The sequence below is a fragment of the Prionailurus viverrinus genome, chromosome B4 (genome assembly GCF_022837055.1).
Source record: "Prionailurus viverrinus isolate Anna chromosome B4, UM_Priviv_1.0, whole genome shotgun sequence".
In the NCBI taxonomy this organism is placed as follows: Eukaryota; Metazoa; Chordata; class Mammalia; order Carnivora; family Felidae; genus Prionailurus; species Prionailurus viverrinus.
The window spans coordinates 77,123,051-77,139,547 of record NC_062567.1 but is presented as its reverse complement, the minus strand read 5'-3'; the positions used below and the strand labels follow the sequence as shown (position 1 = coordinate 77,139,547).

At 43.1% G+C, this 16,497-nt stretch overlaps 1 protein-coding gene across 6 annotated transcripts in view; it reads right to left on the bottom strand.

The window, feature by feature from the left end:
• LOC125169484 (cationic amino acid transporter 3-like) overlaps positions 1 to 16,497 on the bottom strand; it is a 111,735-nt gene that overhangs the window by 81,101 nt on the left and 14,137 nt on the right. For 2 of the 6 annotated variants that reach the window (XM_047864879.1, XM_047864880.1), the window contains exons 2-3: positions 9,592 to 9,669; positions 6,759 to 8,962 (exon numbers count right to left, since the gene is read on the bottom strand). The exons of 1 other annotated variant lie outside the window; for it this stretch is intronic. In XM_047864879.1, coding sequence (XP_047720835.1) covers positions 6,994 to 8,775 — 1,782 coding nt within the window. In that variant the 5' untranslated portion in view covers positions 8,776 to 8,962; positions 9,592 to 9,669 and the 3' untranslated portion in view covers positions 6,759 to 6,993. Of the gene's footprint in view, positions 1 to 793; positions 927 to 3,517; positions 4,237 to 6,758; positions 8,963 to 9,591; positions 9,670 to 16,497 lie in introns of those variants that run through there. 3 more of the 6 variants (XR_007153696.1, XR_007153697.1, XM_047864881.1) reach the window with 3 other exon arrangements.

Genomic DNA, 16,497 nt, shown 5'->3' with positions numbered 1-16,497 from the left:
AGCTATATTTTCATCATCACTCTATGGGCATTGGAGATAGAAAGAAGTATTATGCTAAGCGAAATAAGTCAGAGAAAGACAAATATCATATGATTTCACTCATATGTGGAATTTAAGAAACACAACAGATGAACATAGGGGAAAGGAAGGAGAAATAAAATAAAAACAGAGAGGGAGGCAAATCATAAGAGATTCTTAAATACAGAGAACAAACTGAGGGTTGCTGGAAGGGAGGTTGGGAGGGGTGCGCTAAATGGGAGATGGGCATTAAGGAAGGCACTTGTTGGGATGAGCACTGGGTAGTATATGTAAGTGATGAATCACTGGGTTCTACTCCTGAAACTGATACTACACTGTATGTTAACTAACTTGAATTTAAATAAATATATTTTTTAATTTTTTTTAACGTTTATTTATTATTGAGAGACAGAGAGACACAGAGCATGAGCAGGGGAGGGGTAGAGACAGGGGGAGACACAGAATCTGAAGCAGGCTCCAGGCTCTGAGCTGTCAGCACAGGGCCCGACGCAGGGCTCGAACCCACAAACTGCGAGAACATGACCTGAGTTGAAGTCGGTCACCCAACCAACTGAGCAACCCAGGCACCCCAAAATAAGTAATTTTTTTAAAAAAGAAGTTATACATAAAAGAGTTGCTCTTTTTCCTTATGAGTTTTTAAAATCTCATCAATGGAACAAGATAAGTACCTGGAGAATGGAAAGACATAGAAACCTAAAACTCTCATTCAAGCCCTAAAATGCAATTTATTCTCTTAAATCCAAGCCCTGTTTTAAAATTTTTAGCAGATTTCAATGTTCTAATAAGATTGCTTTTTTCTTCCGTCATTCATCATTCCCATGCCTCACTGTCTTACATACTCCACACATCCACCTCAGCCTCTCATTTAAGGCGTTGACTGGAGAATTCTGGGGATAAAAAAGATAATGAGAGTTCATTCTGTGCATTTCCCTCATTCTGGGCAAGAGACCATCTGAAGCATTCCAAACCCAAGTGAGACAGCCATACACATGGCCAGATACTGCACCTTCCCATCTCCCCTGGTCACCCTTTAATCTCAGAAAATTCTTCCTTATGTTCAATCTCATTCTGTTTTCTTTCAACATTGGCCTCTCCTTATGACTCATCTGATTGGGAGTGAGGTACACAAACCCTCAAAAGCTTAAGAAAATTCTCCAACATCCACATGATAACATTGTTCTATTGCTTATCACCCTAGGTCTCTGAAATTTTAGGTCCCACTCATTTTGCTATTAACCCATTAAAAATCATCAAAAGATCCCTCTAAAAGCATTAATTTGGTCCCTACCAGGGTGTAACCCCTTATCCAGTCATCCAGTCTCTCCTTAAACTTTTGAAAGATGAAAATAAATATCTTTGAGACATGAAAATATCATGATAATATCTTAACTGCCAGGACAGTTAAGAACTCCTATTTCAGTCCCTCCAACCCCCATAGTCTCTTCAATTAGTATCACCAAATTATCACTCATTTGACTAAGGGACAGTACAACCCTGAGGCGGAGCATGACTAATATGACCTCCCCAGTCCCTTCCAGTCCATCATATGAAGTAGGGGAAACAAAATTGGCAGCAGTCATGACCCATGCAATGCTTGCCCCAGGGGAGCCCCTGAGGACCAGGCAGACTCCAGCGTGGGCATGGCAAGGTATTTTCCCAAAGTGGGCAGAGTGCCAAACCCTGGCATAGTGACTGGCGTGGGAGGCCTGGAGACAGAAGAGGAGCCAGGGCCCACACTTCTCCCTCTTCCCCAAACTCAATTTCCCCAGCCTAGGCCCCTCCTCTTAGACTCCCAATTCCAAAGTTTTCAGGCCTTCTATAGTGCTCATGTGAGGACAGACATGTATTATCGATCATTTAAGGCCAGTGCTTCTCAAGCCAAAAAGAGCATACAAATCACCTGGGAGCTTATTAAAAATGCAGATTTGAATTCATGAGGTCTGGGTCGGATTCATGAGGTCTAAGATTCTGCATTTTTAACAAGCTCTCAGGTGGCACTCATGCTGGTGGTCCATGGACCATACTTTGAAGAGCAAGGATCTAGATAGATGACTGTAGTAGTTTCTACAACTGTCTCCCAGGAAGAGTCTATCTATCTATATCCTGTCTATCCTCCAGATTGCAATAAGAATCATATCTCATCTTCCTGATTCAGAAATCTCACTCCATGGCACAAATGCACAATACAAACCTGGCTCATAAATTCCCTTCAAATGTGAAAAAAACACATCCCTCACAAGACTTATTCTTTCATGACTCTTAAAGGTCTGTGTAGCCTAGAATTACTGTCCCATTTCTTTTCCAGCTCACCTATCCTTCTTTTATTTCCCAAATTTCTCCATAGGCATCCTCCTCCAGGAATTTTCTCTTGGCCAATACCTCTTTCTCAGTTTCTACTCATACCTTTCCTTCCAAAGTCATGATGTCTCAATCCTTAACCAGTTCCTAATTCCTTTTATTTCAGTCCAATTTTTCTCCCCATGCAGTATAAATTCTCTCTCCCCAAAGAATCTTAGATGATCTCACAAGGTTTTTTTAGCAGTCTCTCAAAAAGCGTCCAAAGGAGTTGGTAAGTATATGGTAATTCTCCCTCCAGCAGGTTTCTCTGGAGTCAACTGCTCCCTGTTGCAAATATGAGAAATTCCACAAGTAAGATAGTAGCTTCCTATCCCCCTCTCTCAGGGCAGGCCCCATACATAAATAGAAAGACACTGGTCCTTCTATGCCAAAACATAGAACTCTGACTGCTTCAAGAAAGATGTCTGTTGTGCCCACGCTGGAGACAGTCTAGACTTCAGGGATTCTGTGGAGTCAGGTAGAATGGGTTGGGTCTTCTATCAATTTCACTACTTCCTGCTCCTCCCCAAATCCCATGGGAATAGATGGAGAGGGACCAGAGAAGGTAGGTTCAGGCATTCTCCTGCCCCAGGGCTGTATTTTCCCTGTTGCTCTTTGAATGAACAACACTGTTCTTTCTGCTAGGTCTAGAGGAAGGAGAGAACCTCCCCTCTTGCCCTGAGCAAGATTCCACTGTGATGGAACAGACAGGATAGGATAGTCACCAGAACTCAGGCATAGCCAAACAAAGGCAAAAGTAGAAGTGCCTGGGTACAGTTCTAGACGCTGGGTTCTAAATGGAGAGACATGCCATTTGTCAAGGAGACTGTCCTAGGAGATAGTTTTAAAGGAGTAGCACAGTGCTAGCATGAGAAGAGGGAGAATTTTCTACACCAAAGACACATGTAAGGCTTAATTCAATTTAACATAAATTGATTAAATGTTCATTATGTGCCTGGCCCCCAGCTGGATGCTCTGGGGGAGTGAACAAGATACACTCCTTACATATGACCTACAATCTAGTAGAAAAAATAAAGACACACAGATAACCGTAGTATTTTATTTTTTTATTTCAGCTTTAGTGAGGAAGTATAACTGACATATAAAATTGTAAAGCTATGTAAAGTGGACATTGTGGTGATTTGATATACACATACATTATGAAATGATTCACTATGATTTCCCCACTGTGAAAGACTTAACAATGGTATTTTAATCTAAATGTTTCATTAAATGAAGGTAAATGTTAAAAGGGCACCATTGTTCCCCTCACTTCATCTTTACATGTGGAAGGGCTTCAGCAGGAGCTTTGGTTTTTAAAGTGTGGTCCCTGGACCAGCAGTGTCAGCATCACCTGGAACCTGTTACAAGCTTGTTTTCACAAGCCCTTCAGGTGAGGTGACAGACACTCACTGAAGTTTGAGAACCACTGAGCAGAGTACTATTCCTGGCCTCTCTCCACACTCCCTCTCTCACTGTACCTGATTAGTGAGCTGAAGAGACAGCACTGAGCATGCCCAGCTCAGCCTCTTCCAGTTATTTGTTGGTTTTCTTTTTTTATCCAGGGCTGACCTGCCCACAGGACACATGCATTCAACCTGCTCATACATGAGAAAAAATCTAATAAAAGCAGGCTCTCTACTGTGATGGATGGCCGGGGGTGCTCAGTACTACTCATGATGAGTAAGTCTGTCTAAAGTTGATGGTTTAACCACCTGTCTCTGTATCTTGATTATCGATTGGTTCCAAACATAGGAGGGGGGACATGGGGTGTTATTTACTGTACCTCTATTGCTCCAACAGTGAGTCATCATGAAAAGTGGACAGGATACAGGTTTAGATTTCGTGCAGTAGACAGACCTAGTTGAGAGAATAACAGGACAGAAAAAACAGAGGAAATCCTTGAATTTTTTAACTAAGTGGAACTTTAGAAATGTCCTGTTCTGGGGACCTGGGTGGCTCAGTCGGTTAAGCATCTGACTTGGGCTCAGGTCATGATCTCATGGTCCGTGAGTTGCAACCCCATATCAGGCTCTGTGCTGACAGCTCAGAGCCTGCAGCCTATTTCGGATTCTGTGTCTCCTTCTCTCTCTGCCCCTCCCCTGCTCGATCTCTGTCTCTCTTTCTCTCTCTCTCTCTCAAAAATAAAATAAAAACATTAAAAAAATTTTTTTAAAGAAATGATCAGTTGTGACCTCTTGTGTTACAGATAAATAAGCAGAGTGTTGAAGGAACTGAGTGGCTTGCTCGAGGCCACATTGCTAGTTAGTGGTGGAAACAAGACAAAACCCAGGACACCTGGCTCTCAACTACGCACTTTCTGAACAAGTGGACCAAAGCAGACAATAGTAGAGAAACTTTAAAATCCAGGGATACAGATATTAGCAAGTAGAAAAAACCAACCCCACGGATTTTCAGCATGGGTGGTGGATTCAAAGCCAAAGTGCTTTGTGCTCAGAGGAAGGCTCTGGCTCCAATCCACCTGTGCATGGCCTGTTGCCCTCTCAGACAGCCAAGCCTCTGCTTCATTTTCCTGTACATTTCCTGGTGTTACTCTCTCTGCTACAATCTCTCCCTGCTGCCCACTTATGGCAAAATCCTATCTGTCCCTAAAGAGAGCCAACTCAAATGCCATTCCTCAACAAAGTCTTCCCTGATTTCACCGATCAACCCTCACCACTGTGCCAGCCACAAATGATCAACCTCCACTCCAAATTTCCAAGACCCTTTATTTGTATATTACTAATGACAACACTTGCAGCTATGCTTTACTCCTTGTATTAGAATATAAGCTCCTGGGGCACCTGGGTGGCTCAGTCAGTTAAGCATCTGACTCTTGATTTTGGCAGGTCACAATCTCACAGTTCATGAAATCAAGCCCCACATCGGGCTCTGTGCTGATAGTGCAGAACCTACTTGGGATTCTCTCTCTCCCTCTCTCTCTGCCCCTCCCCTATGCTCTCTCTCTCTCTCTCTCTCTCTCTCTCAAAATAAATAAACATTTTTAAAAAACACAGAAAACAAACACAGAATATAAGCTCCTTAAGGGAAGGGACCATATTTCAGTTATATATATTTTTTGTCTCTTTCTAGTTTACTTTTTTAGTGAAGTATAATTAACATACAGTTTCAGGAGTACAATATAATGATTCAACAATTCTATACATTTCTCAGTGCTCATCAAGATAAGTACACTCTTAATTCCCTTTGTCTCTTTCACCCTTTCTCCCACACACCTCCCCTTTTGTAACCACCAAGTTTGTTCCTTGTATTTAAGAATCTAGGGGGGGATTTTTTGTTTGTCTTTTTGTTTATTCATTTCTTCTATTTCTTAAATTCCACATCTGAGTTAAGTCATACGGCATTTGTTTTTCTCTGCCTGACTTATTTTGCATACTCGAGGGGCTCCTGGGTGGTTCAGTCGGTTGAGCATCCGATTTGATTTTGGCTCAGTTTACGATCCCAGGGTCATGGGATTGAGCCCCTGTCAGGCTCCACACTGAGCATGGAGACTGCTTAAGATTCTCTCTCTCTCTTTCCCTCTGCCTCTCTCCCCCCCTCATGCACTCTAATAATAATAATAATAATAATAAGCTCTAGCTCCATCCACGTCATTGCAAATGGCAAGATTTCATTCTCTTTTATGGATGAGTAGTATCCCATTGTGTGTGTGTGTGTGTGTGTGTGTGTGTGTGTCACAACTTTATTTTTTCATCTATCAATGGATGGGTTGCTTCCATATCCAGGCTATTGTCAATAGCACTGCAATAAAAATAAGGATGCATGTATATTTTCAAATTAGTGAAAGTGAAAAGCTTTTGCATAGCAAAGGAAACCATCAACAAAACAAAAAGGCAACCTATTGAATGGGAGAAGATATTCACAAATGATATATCCAATAAGGGGTTAATATCTAAAATACATAAAGAACTTACACAATTCAACACACACAAAAAAACAAATAATCCAATTTAAAAATGGGCAGAGGACCTGAATTGACATTTCTCCAAAGAAGACATACAGATGGCCAACAGACACATGAAAAGATGTTCAGCATCACTAATTATCAGGGAAATTCAATTTAAAACTACAATGAGTTATCACTTTACACCTGTCAGAATGGCTAAAACCAAAAAGACAAAAAAATAACAAGTGTTGGTGAGGATGTGGAGAAAAAGGAACCATCATGTGCTGTTGGTGGCTGTTGGTGCAGCCACTATTGAGCCAGTATGGAGGTTCCTTTAAAAATTAAAAATAGAATTACCATATGATCCAGTAATTCCACTACTGGGTATTTACCCAAAGAAAACAAAAACACTTTTTCTAGTTTCTTTTAATAATAACTTTTTAAAACCAGTAAACAGTTACAGACACAATTGAAAAGCAGATAAGTTAAAAAAAAAAAACTTTTTTTAAAGATGAGAAAGCGCAAAGACACATCCTTCACAATACATACAGAGCTCTATTAGTGTTTCCCCATCAATATCCCATTGATGTTGTGCTCCAAAGTACCCTCCATTATTGTGCAAGGAAACCAGACAGCATCCAGGTGTGATGATGTAAAATCGAATATGTACAGGCACTGCAGAGTTCAAGGTCCACAATTCTGGTCCTAACTCAAGTGGGGTTAATCCTGCATGCATGGTGGATCCCATAGCCAAAGTAGATAGCAAACCCAATCAGCATCCAGACACCAAAGAGGGCCCAGGTGCAAAGTGTCAGCTGCATCATAAGGTAAACATTCATAAAGACGCTCATTATTGGGAGGAAAGGCAGAGCAGGGACCTTAAAGTAAAGGAGAGTGGGGCTCTGTGGCTGTCTCCAGATGACCCCAGTGATCCCAGTGATGAGAATCAGGAGTAGCACAACCACTATAATCAACAGTGGGTTTTCAAAAAGCAGTAGAACTGGCCACTGGACCAGCACCAAGCAAAGAAGAAGGAGGAGCAGAGCAAGCAGTGAGAAGCATACATAGACAACCCGGACAGAGAGTGGAGTGGGGGTGGAGCTGCCTGGACAAAATAGTCTCCACAGAGTCAGCTTCTCTGCTGCAGGCCCATTCTCCTCCTGTGCCTCTGCTTCATTTTCTTCATCATTCAATTCAGGCTGATACCTGACAATGAGAATACAAATAGCCACCAGGGAGTAAGTAAGCAGGGTCCCAAATGACATGAGGTCCACAAGATCAGTGAGTCTAAAGAAGGATGTCATCAATGCCGTGATAATGCCCGAGACCACAGTGGCCACAATGGGGATGCTTGTTTTGGAGTCTATCCTGGCAAGGACACCGAACAGGAGGCCATCATCTGCCATCACGAAGGTCATCCAACGAAGGAGAAACATAGAGTCCAAGATGCTGGCAGAAAGAGCACAGAGGGCTCCAATAGCCACGACATAGCGGGCAGGGGCCCAGCCAATATGGAGAAATGCCTCAGGCAAGGGGCTCCCAGGTTGAAGCTGGTAGTAAGGCACCATAAGCGTAAGTGCTGAAGAGACCCCAAAATACACCAAAAAGCAGATGAACACTGAAATCACAATGCCCATGGGGACAGAACGCTGGAGATTTTGGGCTTCTTCGGCAATGGTAACAACACTGTCGAAACCAGTAAATGCATAGAAACAGGTCGCTGCTCCACGGAGAATCCCCTGGAAACCGAAAGGCACAAATCCTCCATAGCCCAGAGGGCCCAAGGGAGAAGTGTCATTGAGTCTAAACATGGTCATTATGTAGTCCTTTTCCGTAAGCTGCCAGTTGTGCAGTTTCCCCTTAAGGAAGCCAGAGATGATGACAAAACCAAGAACCAAAACATTCACCACTGTGAACACTGTAGTAACCAAGACAAACTCACTAGCCCTGACAGCCAGCAGTCCGGTGAACAACAACATCAGGCCCATGGCAAAGAAGTCTGGATATTCTGCAAAGACATGGGGAATATTCAGTGGGATGCTCTCATGCAAGGTCTGAGAGATCTGGTTCCCAATCAGGTTGTCAAAAGCTAAGCTCCAGGCCCGGGCCACACTGGCTGCACCAGTAACATAGGAGAGGATGAGGTTCCAGCCAGTGATGAAAGCCCAGAGTTCACCTACAGTGACATAGTTGTACAGATATGCAGAAGCAGAATGGGGAACCCGGGCGCTAAACTCTGCATAGCACAGAGCAGCCAACACAGAAGACAGGGCGGCCACCAAAAAGCAGATAACAATGGATGGTCCTGCTTTATCACTGGCTACCTCACCAGCCAGGACATACACACCTGCACCCACTGTGTTGACCACACCCAAGGCCACTATATCCAGAGTGCTCAGCCTTCCGGCAGTGGAAATCTTAGCCACGTATTGCTCCAGTGTATGTCTCCGTACCAGCTTTTGACCAAATCTGCGAAGTGCCTGATACAACATTCTAGCTGGAATTGAAGAGGGTTCTAGGATCAGAGTGCTGTAGCAAGCCCAGTGAGCAGAGAGTCTCAGATTGGGTTCAGTGAGGCTGAGTTAAGCCGAGTTGAGTTGAGGCTGCCGAGTTCAGGTGCTCAGGTTTCAAAGCTGCTGCTTCGTATTTCATCTTATATGTGCTATCCCTCCATAATGCCTAAGACATAGTAAACAATAGATATTTACTGAACCCATATTCAACCAACCAACCAAAGCTCAGAAGTCACATGTCACCTGTTGCAGCCCCAAATCACAGAAATTGACACCAGAGGACACTCCAGAAAAATCAGCCCTGCTTTCCCCCCAGAAAAAGTGCCAAATACCTCCCAACATTCTGCGTTTTTACGCACCACATGACATAATCCCATTTGGGTTCGTCTAACTCATGTAGCTTCATGTACTAATTAAGCTGTAAGACACAACAGGGCATGAATTTATTGTGCAATAATTCACACGCGGGATGTTTGCGCAGTGCTTGGGCGTGAGTTATGACACATTAATTCACGGCCTAGAGGGCCTCATTGCAATTACAGAACCATTTTTTAAATATCATCTGAGTTTAAAATACAAATATTGGTCCCCCAGTCTTAACACCCTTAGCCCCAAAATCAGCTACCCAAGGTCAGACATCACTTTGGTTTCCTTTCTCCTCATTCTGCATCATCCATTTAGCTGTACTGATGGAAAAGAAAGTACAGTCCAACTCTTGGCTTTACCTACCTAGGCCCACAGAGGCGCTGTGAGAAGAGAGGAAGTGGGAGAAAGAAGCAAGACCTTTATAACTACCTGTAAGAATGAGAGGAGCAGTCTGTCGGGCGAAGAAACACTGGAGAAATGAGTGTAGCAGCCAACAAGGGTCCATTACTAAGAAAGGAGAAGAACCAGAAAGGCCATTTTATGAATTCTGACATTCAATATACTTCACCCAAAGCAACCAGGCAAAATTCACTACAATTTTTATGTCCACAGTTATGAGAGTGTGATGGGTAAGGAGAAAGAAATAAGTCACCTAGCTCAGTAGCTCACAACCAAAACAATTCTTTCTGTCTCCTCCCTCTCTGGGTTCCGGGAGAGAAGGTGAGCTCACTTCTGCAGACGACTCTCCTCTCTGGCCACCCCGTGCTCTATAAACACATCCGTGATGTCAGCCGCCAGCCACCTGGAGAATCTGCCCTGCTCTGTGAGCTTGTATTAAAACACTCACTTATAACTCCCTATTAATTTTTCACGAGGAGTTATTTTTAACTCGCTCAAACCATTGTCTGAATATGCCAAATATATTTTCTTAATGAACGAACCCGGCGTGTGGTTCCTCCTTCCTCTACTCCCCTGCTGCTATTCAAATGGTCCCCTCCTCATGGGGAGCAAGGCTTTGGATGAACAATTCACAGCAATGCCCCGGAAATGAGTAGTGGAGAACAGAGAAAACAAAGTCACACAGCCCCCATTCTCCTCCCTACTCAGGCTTTGGTTTTGAAAGAATTTTAGGGAGCATTGTCAGGGGGTTTCAAAGACAGAAGGATCAAGTCAAATTTGAAAATTCTTCTCTAAAGATTATCAAAAGGAACCCTTAGATTATTGGGTCAGCCCTTCCATCTACAAATCCATCAAGATTCCTTATTTGCCACCCACCAGTTCCGATGTTCTGATTTACTAACAAGCACACGAGATAGACAAGGAGGTCCATTCTTAACTCACGGAACCTTTATACACTATAAATGTGATTGAGGTGTCCCCACCCCACCCCCAGGCTTCAAACCCTTCAGTGATTCCCTACTGCCCTTCCTTCATAACCTGACCTGTGTTTATTCCTCTAGCCTCATCCCCTGCGCAGTTCATGTTCCAGCTGCGAAATTCTACACTCATTATGTTCCCTTGCTTCTAATGCCCTCTTTGCCCCCTTCATTAGCTAAGCCCTCCTTATCTTTCAATTCCCAGCTCAGAAGTTGCTTCCCCAGGAAGGCTTCCCTGACCCTTATGCTGCCCTTTCTGTGTACTGTCATAGCACATGGGCTTACCTCATTTGTCATTTATCCTAATATATCAAAATTCCAGTTCAACTACCTGTCTCCTTCTCCTCCTCCTCCTCCTCCTCCTCCTCCTCCTCCTCCTCCTTCTCCTCCTCCTCCTAACTGTGAGTTAGGTGCTTAATAAATATTTGTTGAACAAATGTACACACAGAGAAGAGAAACCTGCAAGAGCACATAATCCAGAATACCCCATCTACTTGACTTTGAGATACATACCTTGCAACCAAGCAACCTTATAAACCTGGCTCAGGTAAATATATAAATGGCATTACCCTCCTTGTAGAAGGCAATCAAAATGAAAAGTGTGAAGGGAAAACCAACTATGATAAAACCTTGACCACAGATCATTCATGGCAGGTATAAGCCATACATAGGTGATAAAACATTGTCTGCCTTTGAGGACACTTGTTTTAAAAATATCAGGCTCGGGGCGCCTGGGTGGCGCAGTCGGTTAAGCGTCCGACTTCAGCCAGGTCACGATCTCGCGGTCTGTGAGTTCAAGCCCCGCGTCAGGCTCTGGGCTGATGGCTCAGAGCCTGGAGCCTGTTTCCGATTCTGTGTCTCCCTCTCTCTCTGCCCCTCCCCCGTTCATGCTCTGTCTCTCTCTGTCCCAAAAATAAATAAATGTTGAAAAAAAAAATTTAAAAAAATAAAAAAAATAAAAAATAATAATAATAAAAAATAAAAATATCAGGCTGCCTTGGGTTACAGGCAATGAACCACCCACACCCAGTTAGAGAAGTCCTCCTTTTTTTTGAAGGCACCACGTTCAGAATCTCTAATCCAGGTAGGATGCCTAGGGCAGAGGTTCTCACTTCAGGGACAGAGGGAGACATAATGAAGACAACTGGGGAACATTTTCAAACTTCAGATCCTCTCCCTCTGGATATTCCTGTCCACCTAACCCCTCACTTCCCATGACTGCTCTAAACCACCCCACTTGACAGGAAGTTGTCCTCAGTTTCAAAGGGAAGAGATTCCTTTTTTTTTCCAAGTGTGTAATAGTAATTTATTTAAATAGTCATCCCGCCTTTTATTAGTCTCACAGATTTTTAAAAATTTTTCACTGTTAGTATACATAGCATTTCCTTTTTATTTTTTTTATTTTTTTAATATGAAATTTATTGTCAAGTTGGTTTCCATACAACACCCAGTACTCATCCCAACAGGTGTCCTCCTCAATGCCCATCACCCACTTTCCCCTCCCTCCCACCCCCCATCAACCTTCAGTTCATTCTCAGTTTTTAAGAGTTCAAAGGGAAGACATTCTAAAAGCTTCCTTCACAGGAAGGCAGCACAGTTTAGTAGTTAAGAATAAAGGCTCTGCAGGTAAATTGTTCAGGTTCAAAACTCAACTCAACCTCATAGCTGGGTGACTCTGGACAAATGAGTTCACCCCTCAGTGGGAGTAAAAGTAATCACCTCACAGAGTTGTTGTCAGGAGTAAGTGACATGATGCTTGGAAAGTACTTATCTCGGTGCCTAGCCAACAATATGCATGTAATATAACCTACTTAATATTTAATATTAAAATCTGATCCAAAGTCCCCAAACTTTGAAAATCAATTAATCTTTATAAATGTCTAGCCTCAAAATCATGCACTAAAATTCAAGCTGTTAGCTAGCCTTCATGATAAAATGAAAACAGTCTTAATCCATATATTTCACCTTGAAATTCTAAGGACTCTAATTAGACACCCACATACATGCTAGTGCTAAACACTTTGGGGTCCTAGGCTGACTGAGTTAGACCAGGCATTGAAAAATGCAAGTCTTGGGGCACCTGGCTGGCTCAATGGGTAGAGTGTATGATTCTTGAACTTGGGGTCATGAGTTCAAGCTCCATGTTGAGTGTGGAGCCTACTTAAATTTTTTTTTATTTTAATTAGAAAAATAGAGTAGAGTTTAAAAAAAAAAGAAAGAAAAGAAAAATGCAAAATAATAATAAAAATTAAAAATTAAAATAATAATAATAATAATAACAATAATATCTCTGGAAGGCCCTTGAGTGGCTCAGTCGGTTAAGCTGACTCTTCATTTTGGCTCAGGTCCATGATCTCTCAGTTCACGAGTTCGAGCCCCGAATAGAGCACTGGCAACTCAGAGCCTGCTTAGGATTATCTCTCCCTCTCTCTCTCTCTGCCCCTCCTCCACTCACATGCTCTCTTGCATTCTCTCAAAATAAATAAATAAACATTTTTTAATTAATAATAATAATAATAATATCTTTGTCTACAGATGCCTCATCTTATTTCTGAAAGAGTCAGTGCTGGGTACAGTAGTGGTAAGAGCAAAGAACATTATGTCAAAACTTTTGAATTTGAGCCCTGGCTCTTCCGCTTGGCTATGTAACTAGAGTAATTTGCTTAATCTCTCTAAGCCTCAGTTTCCTCCTCCATAAGGAACTTTACTTGACTTCCCTTACTGGATCATCATGAGAATTCTATGAGAAGATACAGACTACCACACACTGCTGGTGGGAGTATAACTGGTGCCACCATCTTGAGGCATAATCTTAGTGGAATTAAGAGTGCACACCCCCTCCAACCCCACAATCCTTCTCCTAGGTACATACCCCAAGGAAACTCTGCTGAGTCCATGAGGAGACCCATGTGAGCATGTTCATCACAAAGTCCTACACTATTTGTCACTCACCCAGCTACCTCTCAGCCTTCTGTCTCTCTCTCTTCCCACTCATTTTTCTCTAGCCACTGACCTTTCTGGTCTAACCTAACCATTCTGGTCTCCTAACATACCAGACAAGACCCTACCTCAGGGCCTTTGTACTTGCTGTCCCCTCTAACTGGACCACTTCTACCCCAGATATCCACACAGTTTCTTCCTTAACTGTGTTTGTTGAAATAGCACCTTTGTTGCAACACCTTCCTTAATCACCCCATATAAAACTGCAGTCTGCTCCTGATCCCCCTCAACATATCTTATCCCCTTGCCCTGCTTTTTTTTTTCCATAGGGCTTATCACTATTTGAGGTGCTACATGTTTTACTTATTTATTTGTTCATGATTTGTCTCACTCCAAAAGAATGTAAGCTCCATGAAAACAGGACTTTTTTTTATTATTTTGCTCCTGATTGCATTCCCTGCACCTATGACTGTGCCTGACACCGTTGGCACTGTGTGGTTGTTGAGTGGATGAATGTATCTAAATACACATATAGAGCATGGATTGGAGGAGCATTTGTTAAAGACACTACACAAGTGCCCCCAGTGAGGAGGGGAGATGGGAACAGAGAAAGGAAAGAAGAAAATGAATCAAAAAGGGGTCTTACAGAAAGGGATAGAGCCAACATGCTATGATGGAGGAAGGGATTGATTCCACTCTGTGCACTTCAGGTTCAACAAAGGAAATGCATGACGTACTGTTGTGAGAGGACTTGGTACATAGATTGATAAACAGCAGACACTCAACATATTTAAACTGAAGGGGAACCAGAGTCCTGCCATCGTCAGAACATGGAGAAAATAGGGAAGGAATACCTGCTAGAAAGAGGATGGAGAACAGGGGAGGATGGGGCACTCTTCTTACCAGTTCCCCTGAACCCATGTCTCTTTTCCCAATTTCTCTTTCTCCCTCAGCTCCTTCAACTGTCTCTGGACGTTCCTGTGGTTGGCCCTAGGGATGCTTGTACCATGTTTCTCTCTCTGGGGAACCATCCTCAGCCACCTACCTCCCAACAAAGACACAACAGTGGTTCTTAACGTTTGTTGAATCACAGACTCCCTTGATGTTGCCCTTCTCAAAAAAATGTCCTACACTCTCCTGAAGTTCAGCCATGGGCCCCGAGCAAGAATCCCAAAGGAGGACCACCTGAATGGCAGGGTCATACATGCTTTTGATCATTTCTGTTTCCCTCCACTTTGTTATGCAGGATGGTCCTTGGGCTCTTCCCACTTTTACTGAAGATGACTGAAAGTGGGCTACAGACGAAGTACAAAGATACCAGAGAAGCAACCCAAAGAACAAAACACATGGAAGTTAAATAATCATATCTTATGACTCAAACAGAAGCAAGCAGAACAAACAAATGAACAACAAACTTGTAGAAGAAGAAGCAAACCCATGATTGGGAATCCTAAGCAAGTCTCCTTGCAATCCAGCTTATACCAATACAGAGGAACATCGTCCTCAAACGTCATGTTCAGAAATACCCTTTCTCTTGTAATAATCTTCAATCATTCCAAAAGTTTATATTCAGTCCAGACTCTCTTACCCAGCTGCCAGAGCTCTGCCCTAATTCTCCCCCTACCCTCAGGCCCATCACCTCCTTTCTCACTCAGCTCCTCACATCCTGATTTACCCTTCCTGGGATGAGCCTTTGGCCTGGGTAAGTTACCTGCCCTGCCAGGGATGCCCTCCTCACTCCTTTCTTCCAGTCTTGACCCTCCAGCTCTTTTTAACTCTATTCTACAACTTTTCCCCCCACATCTAGGAAGCCATTCCTAAGCCATTCTGACTAATCCCCCATTTCCAACCTTCCTCCCCTTGTCACCAGCACTTACAGCCGATCCTGATGTTCAGCTGAAACTAATTTCTCCTTTCTGGTGGAGTCCTGGGTGTGTCACTTAAATTCTTTTACAGTCCAAAAGCTTCCAGAGGGCAGGGCCAGGATTCATATACCTCCTCCTTCTGAATTCCACACTCCTATCCCCAGCCATCACTACCCAGGACAAGGATCTGCTCATAATTGTACCAAGAAACCAAAAGAGGCATATAAGACAGAGGAAATGTACATATAGTGTATTGATTGATTGCTATATCTTGAGATTCCTAGAAGTAAGGTTTTTTTCATTTTTTTTTCTTTTTTGGAAAGAGAGAAAGGGCCAAACAGAGGTGGAAACAGGAGACTAGAACAACTAGAACATGCACACTCATCTATTTCAAGAGCATTTCCTGAGGACATTTCCTAATGAGGGCCCTGGGCCTGTGAATCTCAGTTTAATTAGGAAACAGTCTCTCCCAAAGGAGGTGCTTGGCGCAGGGGAGGTACTTAAAGAAATGCAGAGAGAGGCCAGGGAACATGAAGCCAGCTTGTATGAATTCCATAATGCCCCCCGGCTCCCCGCTTCTCTCCCTCCTCCTCCCTGTGTTTCTCTCAGTCTCTGAGCTCATTCCAAACTCCAAAACAAAAGTTCCATCCCAAGTCGCCAAGAAGAACTCCTGTCAAATCCAACAATCCACCCACTAAATTGCAGGCTGTCTTGCTTTCCCAGCCAGCCCCACCCACTCTCCTCCATCCTGGAGGTCACTGTGTTCACTCCTCTGTCTCTAAGAAGGGTACTGCCCTCACTCTGGACCTTTCCTTTTCAAAACATTTTTCCAAGGCAGTTAAGTTCCACTGCCTATTGTTGGCTGTTACTACCCCTACCAATCAGGAAGCTGGCCCTGTGGCTCCTCCTGTAGAGCTTCAAACACAGTTTGGATAGAAGTTTGATAAAGACTTGGGAGGAAGGCTAATGAGGCTATTAAATAATTATTTTCTCAAAGGTTCTCAAAATTTCAGAGAAGTGGACTTGAAACGCAACATCTCCAGAGATGATATTAATCTCTCCATCCAAGCATAGCTTCTTCCTGAACCCAAATTATATAAATTCTCTCCTCCACCTTAAAATTTCAGGAGAATGAAAAGTCCCGAGCCATTCAA